General features: G+C 35.8%; 1 protein-coding gene across 1 annotated transcript in view; it reads right to left on the bottom strand.

The window, feature by feature from the left end:
• Positions 1–522: 522 nt before the first annotated feature.
• Positions 523–10505, bottom strand: part of LOC115244154 (neuroligin-1-like) — a 181355-nt gene continuing 171372 nt past the window's right edge. Inside the window, exons 4-8 of the mRNA XM_029821583.1 lie at positions 9436–9733; positions 4279–4456; positions 3669–3702; positions 2610–2817; positions 523–773 (exon numbers count right to left, since the gene is read on the bottom strand). Coding sequence (XP_029677443.1) covers positions 523–773; positions 2610–2817; positions 3669–3702; positions 4279–4456; positions 9436–9733 — 969 coding nt within the window. The remainder of the gene's footprint in view (positions 774–2609; positions 2818–3668; positions 3703–4278; positions 4457–9435; positions 9734–10505) is intronic.

Genomic DNA, 10505 nt, shown 5'->3' with positions numbered 1-10505 from the left:
CTTTCTTTTCCTTCCTGAGATATGTGACTTTAAAATATCGTAAAAATAAGATTTTTATGATTTTAGTAAAAATGATTTAGTCCCAATGTGATCTTAACTTTGGCATATATTCTCAAAAGATCATGATTCTCAATAACTTCAAAAAAATTTTCACAAGAAGGGTTCCTTCCCCACTAACACGTTCTCTTTACAATAAATCACGTAAAACACGATGTTGAAGTAAATAATCAATGTTTATTTTTATCTGTAGTAATGGCTAGAAATTCGTAGAGCTGCATTCAAAAGAAAAGTTTTAGCAAAACTAAACTACGTTATCCCGAAGCGTATTAACAGTGACATAATAACGAGCCAATTTAAACAAAAAAAATACACAAAACAAATATATCTCAGAAACGAAAAGAGAGAATGTCACATAATTTAAAGCGTGTATTACTTAGGAATGCACCCTCTATAATATATGTATGTCAAAAGGAAAGTGATTCTCTCTCTCTCTCTCTCGTGAGAGATAAGTTAATGGCAAGATTAACCAAGATTGATACTAATTGCGTTGTGTGTAAACATTCTTCCCCTACCTTTGCTGTAAGAAGCGAGCAATAACAGATTCACTAACGCTGCTCCAGTGTCATGGCCCATCAGAGTTATTCGCGTTGGATCGCCGCCAAAAGCGCCAATGTTCTCACGCACCCAGCGTAGTCCCATCGTGATGTCCTTTAAAGCCAAATTCCCGCCAGATCCGTTCGTCCTGTTGGTGAAAGGACGACTCCTCAAGAATCCTGGAAAAACGCCAAACCGTTTGCGATTCAACACTCTCACGGGATTGTCGTCGGATAATATCCTTCCTTCTTCCCTTCTCCCTCTCTCACTCTCGTTTTATTACATTTTTTCTTTTTTTATTCGTTCTCTCGCAATATTTTCTGCGCGCGCGTGCGATTGAATCTCATTCACAAATTCAAAAGTGCTATCAATTTTTTTTTTTTTAAATTATGTATTTAGATACTTGTAAAGAGGAATTTGTTATTTCAATCAAGCAGCAAATAAAAGCAAAGTATGCTTCTATTTGCAAATAAAAAAAAAAGAATTTGTATTTTTTATCTTTATTATACTTAATTACTTCCTTTAAAAAAACATCTTTTAAATTCTTGACTGCTTGCTTGAAAAACACAGGTTTTCTTTATTATAATAAATAATTTTTTATCTTCAAATAAATATCTTTTTAATTAAAATTTTAAATAATGTATTTTAAAAATTATAATTTTTATATGCAACTAATAATTTATTGGATATAACGTAACATTTTTGGAAACAAGTATATATATGTTTATTTATTTATTTATTAAAGTAAAAAAAAAAATAATATTAACAAAATATATTTATTTGATGAAAACAATTTGATTTTTAGCATACATATCGGACGCAAAGATTCGATTTAACGTTTCTCCGACCAGCCGCGATAGTTAAGCGAAACATGCAAATGTTCGTTACGCCATTAAGTCATAATCCAAGGCCGTCTCTCACAAGCAAATACATGTAATTGACATTTTCGGACTTTGCTATGTTCGTAACGCGATGACAGAGATGCATTCGTAGGTCTTGGAAATATCAATATTGACTTAAGTATGTGTAAGTGGTTTTCCCGCAGACTACATCTCTCTATATTTTCGCGTGCATCTAGATAGTTAATGATACGAACTTACTTCCCGGGAAAGTGCGAGTCGTAATAAGCGGGCGAGACCGTTTTACAGAGACGCAAGGGTGAAACCTTTATAGAGGAGCGTAATTGGATATTTAAATATTATTATATACAAGGCATTTCCAGGGTTAAACGTCCTTACTTAAAATATGAATTTAGAACTTTAAGTAAGAAAGTTCCTTCAGAGGTATGCTCTCGCAAATGCTTTATTCAACAAATATTGACATCTAAAATTACGGCTAGGAATGATAAGTAAAATTATTGTACAGTTATTCTACTAATACGAAATTATCTCCGGAACTGTGAATATTACATAAACTGTACACAAATATTATCGATATATCATTGACAAATATTTCTATTTGTTCAATAGTTTTCAAAGAGTCATCATATTGAACCAAATTTATAATAATATTAAAATTTTTATATTTTTTAGTAATATAAAATAGTTGAAATGCACTGTTTATTTATTATAACCTGATAATAATATCATAAAATTCTATATTCAAAATGATTAAATGTTAATATTTCTTGAACAAGGCGTTTGCGCGTCAGCATATCCCTGAAGGATCTTTATCATTTATTTCAAAATCCGAAAATTCATTTTGATGTTTAATCTTGAAATACCTCATATACATACATACATGAAAGCTTTTCTACGGATCAATTATGAAATAACGCATAAAGCTCTTGAAATTAGCAAATTCTAAATGAATAATTGAAAATTAGAAATATAAATTAGAGAAATTATGGGGAAGGGTTACATAAAAATTGAGATATTTCAACACAATAATAAAAACCACAAACACTACTAGAAATTTCCTTGTTTATTCCGCGCTCGTGGAATGTTGCGTCCGCAACTTAATGAAAATGCTTTCAAGGGCGTGCAGGAGCTAATTAATTATAGGGTGGCACATACCTAAGATGCCGAGACGATAATTGAGTGTGATCACTATGACGTGGCCGGCGCTCGCCAAGACCGATCCGTCGTACATGTTACCCGATCCCCATTCGAAACTCTCACCGTGTACGTAAACCATCACCGCATACGGCGCCTCCAGTCCTCGAGATCCTGAAAGCAACAGCGCAGCACTCTGTCGCTCTTCCATTTTCTTCCGAGAATAAACCTCTTATCCGTATAAACCTCCCATTGACAGATCCAGCTTTCTCGTAATACCGCGCGACATTATCGCTTACGTAGCATTATGTTTTCCCCGCTTTATCCCTCGAGAGAGCCGCGGAACATGGAACAGCGGAGATTTCGTTTAGCGAGTCTGTATCGTTTTGTATATAAATTATTCCCGTATATATTTCTCTGCATACATTTATTAAGGGCCCAGTCTACTCTAGCGATATGAAAAATTGATAAGTTTTAGGATTTTTTTTTTGACGTTTTACATATGTTTTTATTGATGTTTAAAAAGTACATCATATTTTAAAATCTTGGATATTCAGCTTTTTTTTTTTTGGTCAATACGAGCCTCTGCGCGTAGCGTGTTAAAAAATAACATGTTCTCACAAGCAAATACATGTAATTGACATTTTCGGACTTTGCTATGTTCGTAACGCGATGACAGAGATGCATTCGTAGGTCTTGGAAATATCAATATTGACTTAAGTATGTGTAAGTGGTTTTCCCGCAGACTACATCTCTCTATATTTTCGCGTGCATCTAGATAGTTAATGATACGAACTTACTTCCCGGGAAAGTGCGAGTCATAATAAGCGGGCGAGACCGTTTTACAGAGACGCAAGGGTGAAACCTTTATAGAGGAGCGTAATTGGATATTTAAATATTATTATATACAAGGCATTTCCAGGGTTAAACGTCCTTACTTAAAATATGAATTTAGAACTTTAAGTAAGAAAGTTCCTTCAGAGGTATGCTCTCGCAAATGCTTTATTCAACAAATATTGACATCTAAAATTACGGCTAGGAATGATAAGTAAAATTATTGTACAGTTATTCTACTAATACGAAATTATCTCCGGAACTGTGAATATTACATAAACTGTACACAAATATCATCGATATATCATTGACAAATATTTCTATTTGTTCAATAGTTTTCAAAGAGTCATCATATTGAACCAAATTTATAATAATATTAAAATTTTTATATTTTTTAGTAATATAAAATAGTTGAAATGCACTGTTTATTTATTATAACCTGATAATAATATCATAAAATTCTATATTCAAAATGATTAAATGTTAATATTTCTTGAACAAGGCGTTTGCGCGTCAGCATATCCCTGAAGGATCTTTATCATTTATTTCAAAATCCGAAAATTCATTTTGATGTTTAATCTTGAAATACCTCATATACATACATACATGAAAGCTTTTCTACGGATCAATTATGAAATAACGCATAAAGCTCTTGAAATTAGCAAATTCTAAATGAATAATTGAAAATTAGAAATATAAATTAGAGAAATTATGGGGAAGGGTTACATAAAAATTGAGATATTTCAACACAATAATAAAAACCACAAACACTACTAGAAATTTCCTTGTTTATTCCGCGCTCGTGGAATGTTGCGTCCGCAACTTAATGAAAATGCTTTCAAGGGCGTGCAGGAGCTAATTAATTATAGGGTGGCACATACCTAAGATGCCGAGACGATAATTGAGTGTGATCACTATGACGTGGCCGGCGCTCGCCAAGACCGATCCGTCGTACATGTTACCCGATCCCCATTCGAAACTCTCACCGTGTACGTAAACCATCACCGCATACGGCGCCTCCAGTCCTCGAGATCCTGAAAGCAACAGCGCAGCACTCTGTCGCTCTTCCATTTTCTTCCGAGAATAAACCTCTTATCCGTATAAACCTCCCATTGACAGATCCAGCTTTCTCGTAATACCGCGCGACATTATCGCTTACGTAGCATTATGTTTTCCCCGCTTTATCCCTCGAGAGAGCCGCGGAACATGGAACAGCGGAGATTTCGTTTAGCGAGTCTGTATCGTTTTGTATATAAATTATTCCCGTATATATTTCTCTGCATACATTTATTAAGGGCCCAGTCTACTCTAGCGATATGAAAAATTGATAAGTTTTAGGATTTTTTTTTTGACGTTTTACATATGTTTTTATTGATGTTTAAAAAGTACATTATATTTTAAAATCTTGGATATTCAGCTTTTTTTTTTGGTCAATACGAGCCTCTGCGCGTAGCGTGTTAAAAAATAACATGTTGCTTCTCGTGTTATTGTCTGAAATAAATAATCTTATTCCAGTTTTATTCCGTAGGATATTTATTGTGGGATATATCTAATTTCATTAGAGAAAATTAAAAAATAACAAAAAGTGTCATTTTAAAATTAGATATTTCAGTTTTGCTGAAATTTTTTCATTTCTTGAAAGTCGAAGAAATATTAAATATTAATTTTTAAAATTCTTTTTGTTTTATTAAATTCTAATTAGAGGTTCGATATCCCCCTAAAAAGTATTCTTTCTTATTTAAGAGAATTGATGTTATTTAGTCCATTAGTTTTCAAGATATCGATCACACTAATTTTGAAAACAGTATTTTGAGAAAAACACTTTTAAAGTTTTGCAGATCCAATTAAAGATCCGTGCATTATTTTATTCAAAGTCTTATAACTCCGACAATTATGCGAATTTTTCAATGAAATTTGAAAGACATTCTCCAGATATTATACTTTCAAAAAATGTAAAAAAAAAATTAATTTTTTTTGATCCTCTAATATAGATTGGGCCCTAAACTTTGTTCCATAATATACCTGATTTCAATTTTAAATTTATTTTTGAATCTTGGATATTTTTTTGCACGCTTCATACATACAAGATAACATCGTCCCCTCTGCAACCAATTAGTCGTTCTTCTTATTTGCCGACTAATTGCGACTAATCCGCGCTAATGATCCAATCTCCGAGATTTCTCGGATCATGGTCGGAAAATCGCCTCAGATTCGCGCGATGCGCATCCTGCGCACACTGCATCGAGATTTGTCGCACGTAGGGCAGACAAGCTTCGGGCGAAAAACCATCGCATCGCGTGTCAAAGGCATTAATCCTTTGCTTCCCGATAGAAATGGGATGCGAGACGACGTGCTTTTATTAAGTAACTCCGTTCGCTCGCAGATTCGATCAATTCGCGCTGCGAATTTCGTATTCACGTGCGAAGTCACGCGAGATCTCCCTTCGCGCGGGCGTAAAAGGAGGCTTATCACGGATACGTTCGAGATGCATCTCGGTGCACGGCCGTGCGGGAATTTAACCGTCGTAAACGCTCAATACGTTTGGAAATCGCTTCGAATAAAACAGGCGGACCCTCTTTCAAACGCTCGCCTTTTACGGCGGATGTAAAATTTTACGCGCCAAGAGTTTCGCGCATATAAGCGCCGGAATGAAGATAGAAATTAAAGCAAAAATTTTAATAAGGCTGTACCGTTATAAGATTTTTTTTTTTAAATTTGTGCACATTTCGAGAATCCGAGTTTTCGTGAGTCTTTTGGCGCATCTTCTTTTCATTATGCAACAAAATTTAGGGCTTAATCTAATTTAGCGGGTCAAAAAAATTGATCGTTTTTTTACAGTTTCTTGAAAGTATGATGTTAATAATCTTATTCCAGTTTTATTCCGTAGGATATTTATTGTGGGATATATCTAATTTCATTAGAGAAAATTAAAAAATAACAAAAAGTGTCATTTTAAAATTAGATATTTCAGTTTTGCTGAAATTTTTTCATTTCTTGAAAGTCGAAGAAATATTAAATATTAATTTTTAAAATTCTTTTTGTTTTATTAAATTCTAATTAGAGGTTCGATATCCCCCTAAAAAGTATTCTTTCTTATTTAAGAGAATTGATGTTATTTAGTCCATTAGTTTTCAAGATATCAATCACACTAATTTTGAAAACAGTATTTTGAGAAAAACACTTTTAAAGTTTTGCAGATCCAATTAAAGATCCGTGCATTATTTTATTCAAAGTCTTATAACTCCGACAATTATGCGAATTTTTCAATGAAATTTGAAAGACATTCTCCAGATATTATACTTTCAAAAAATGTAAAAAAAATTAATTTTTTTTGATCCTCTAATATAAATTGGGCCCTAAACTTTGTTCCATAATATACCTGATTTCAATTTTAAATTTATTTTTGAATCTTGGATATTTTTTTGCACGCTTCATACATACAAGATAACATCGTCCCCTCTGCAACCAATTAGTCGTTCTTCTTATTTGCCGACTAATTGCGACTAATCCGCGCTAATGATCCAATCTCCGAGATTTCTCGGATCATGGTCGGAAAATCGCCTCAGATTCGCGCGATGCGCATCCTGCGCACACTGCATCGAGATTTGTCGCACGTAGGGCAGACAAGCTTCGGGCGAAAAACCATCGCATCGCGTGTCAAAGGCATTAATCCTTTGCTTCCCGATAGAAATGGATGCGAGACGACGTGCTTTTATTAAGTAACTCCGTTCGCTCGCAGATTCGATCAATTCGCGCTGCGAATTTCGTATTCACGTGCGAAGTCACGCGAGATCTCCCTTCGCGCGGGCGTAAAAGGAGGCTTATCACGGATACGTTCGAGATGCATCTCGGTGCACGGCCGTGCGGGAATTTAACCGTCGTAAACGCTCAATACGTTTGGAAATCGCTTCGAATAAAACAGGCGGACCCTCTTTCAAACGCTCGCCTTTTACGGCGGATGTAAAATTTTACGCGCCAAGAGTTTCGCGCATATAAGCGCCGGAATGAAGATAGAAATTAAAGCAAAAATTTTAATAAGGCTGTACCGTTATAAGATTTTTTTTTTTAAATTTGTGCACATTTCGAGAATCCGAGTTTTCGTGAGTCTTTTGGCGCATCTTCTTTTCATTATGCAACAAAGTTTAGGGCTTAATCTAATTTAGCGGGTCAAAAAAATTGATCGTTTTTTTTACAGTTTCTGAAAGTATGATGTTTGGAGAATGTCTTTCAAATTTTATTGAAAAATTCGCAAAATTGACGGAGTTATAAGACTTTGAATAAGATAACGCACAGGTTTTCAAATAGGCCTGCAAAACTTAAGTGTTCTTGTCAAAACACTGTTTTCAAAATTAGTGTGACGGATGTCTTGTAAATTAATGGACCAAATAACTTTTATTTTCTTAAATAAAAGAGGACACTTTTTTTTAGGGAGGGGGGGGATACTAAATCTCTAATTAGAATTAAAAATTAATATTTAATATTTATGTGCATATCATTATTGTCGATTTTCGGAAAAGTCCTATTTAATTAATAATCATTTCAAGTGACTAACAAACTATTGGCGGGTTCGCGTTTATCGCCGCAACTAATTAATACCCGTCTGTTACACGATTTGTGCTACTTTAGATTACCTGCCTCCGGGAAACATCATCCTAAACCGTTACGAGAGGGATGCTTTCGCGCAACCAAATTACGTACGCTCGCAATCATCGTAGTTAGCGATTCAATCGTCTCTCGCATAGTTACTTTGATTATCCGTAAAACTCGTCCAATTAATAACGATCGTCTTGATAAGTAGACGAAGTCGATATGACGCTGCGAAATGGATCTTTGTTAATTACGCCGTCTTTTCAAACGGTTCTTTTGGCCATTGTTAATCGCGCTTTTAGTATATATACTTAAACATTCCTTGTTTGTCTTTTTTTAATTCGTTTACAATCGATTTTTTTGTAATGGAAATTCGATCGAGGATCACCTGTCTTTGCATAATCTTTGCGCGTTCTGTTATTCGCATCGCTCATATAATTCGCGTTTATCTCACATCGCGCGCCGGAAAACGTGTGATGTAACGCGTGCGGCTGCTCCCGAGGGTTGATACTACCCGGCATAAAGGTACTAATTACTTTAGGACTAATTACTTTAGGAAGCAACTTGCGCGCCACGTAATACTATACGGACGCATAAATTGTCGGCGCCGATAGATAATGTAGTCCAGAATTTCGGGAGCCGAAATTACCGCCGACCACGAAACTTTACAACGCGGCCCCGACGGTAATACGTTATTTTCCGCCACGTAATTTTTTTATTTTTTTTTTTTTAGTCGCCCTGCATTAATCTCGGTCGATCGCATCCCTCGGACGTGTAATTTTGAGCGAAAAATGGCTTGATTCGTTTTCTTGCTCGAACGATTTCGCGTTCTACCATATTTAACGCTATCTATTTTTTTTTTTAATAACAACGTTTTTCAAAACTTTATTCGCGGCAAATGACGCACATTAATGTATACGTTTCCCTCGGGCAAAAATTAAGTCGGGAATTGATAATCAAATGGCAATCTTCGTGAACTATGTCGCTTAAACGAGTGATAATAAGATGCGAAAAATAAATTATTTATGCAGGTAGCAAAGGTTGAACTTTCATTAAGTCAATGTGGAGAGTGGCTTCACTATCTTCCCAAAGAATAAAGACCTTCATTAAAACTTATTATCCCCTTTTACTCTGTCAGAACTGAGGAACTTTACGTTACTGGCGAGGTACTTTGGGCGACAATAGAAACGTAATTTTGCATAGACCCTTTTAAGACGTAATTTATCGCGCGACCTTGCCCTAATTTCACAAAAAAAAAAGAAAAAAAAATTCTACACCCTCGAGATATCGTGCCAAATGTGATTTCTGTTAAAGAGAAATAATTATGAGAAAGTGAATCTCCATAAAGTCTCGTTTAAAATGGCTTTCCGACAATGGCTCTACTTGACGCTAAATATTATAATATATTAACTATATAGTCTCTTACCGCTTCCGGGTATATACAGGTTGAGAAAGAGGCAGTCCTCGCTCTGATTGGTCAAGAATACGATCATCTTTTTTAGCTGTTGATATCTCCCATGCGGCATTTGGAGGAGCGCGGCGGTGTCATTGGTGAGATCCGGATAGTTTTGCGGGCACACCGCGCCAAAGGTGTCCGCTAATTTGACGCCGCTCCAAGGTATCGGCGACATCGGAGCACGGAATCTTAATTCTCCCTCCGGAGGCGCGGCGTAAGGTATGCCGCGAAACACTTCTACGGGGTCCAAGTGCCGGCTGTTCAACTCCTGCAACAAGAGAGGAAATAGTAGAATAAGTCTAATATCTCCGGAGAAGAGGAGGGATGAGTTTTAACCCCTGTTAGGCCGTCTGCATCGATTTCCAAACTACCCTCGATATTCATCGATATTCATCGAGTCTTATCAACTTGGCTACATCTTTACATGTGGACATCTATATTTATCAATTTTATTACATCTCAGACTGTATCAGATCGCGGTTTATCGATTCCATGTCCAAGGATAGCTTTAAAATTGATAAATTTAGGTAAGCTCTTCTTTTCCTTTCTCCGTCGTTCTTTGTTATGTGCGCAAGTGGTTTCTAAAATGTCTGTCCGCGATATATCACTTTCCGCTCAGTGCATACAGATATCTCCGAGTGCAATGGTAACAGACAGAGCCGAGAGCTCTCGCCCGCACCCAATATCCATCTCATCTCCTACACGCGGTAGAGACGCGATGCGCGAGTGATTCGAAGGATGTGCTCGGCTTGGACGAGGAAAAAGAATCCGCCGGCACGACACCACCGTCCTTAAACAGGCCGGTGATTAAAAAACGCTGCATTAAAAGGGCGAGCTCCGATTCTCTTTAATGAAAACATCGCGACGATCGAACCGCAAAAGCAGACAGAATATAAAAAAAAAAGTAGATGACAGAAGAAAAAATAATGCGAGTTGTAAAAAGAATCTCTAAATACTTCCATAATGTTTAATCTAATTGCAAAAGTAAATTATAATAATTCGCTTGTTTAGTTGCACATATTTATTATATATTAAAAAAA

This window comes from Formica exsecta, unplaced genomic scaffold (assembly GCF_003651465.1).
Source record: "Formica exsecta isolate Colony F162 unplaced genomic scaffold, ASM365146v1 scaffold80, whole genome shotgun sequence".
In the NCBI taxonomy this organism is placed as follows: domain Eukaryota; kingdom Metazoa; phylum Arthropoda; class Insecta; order Hymenoptera; family Formicidae; genus Formica; species Formica exsecta.
The sequence above is the reverse complement of the archived record's forward strand: the minus strand, read 5'-3'. Positions and strand labels throughout refer to the sequence as shown.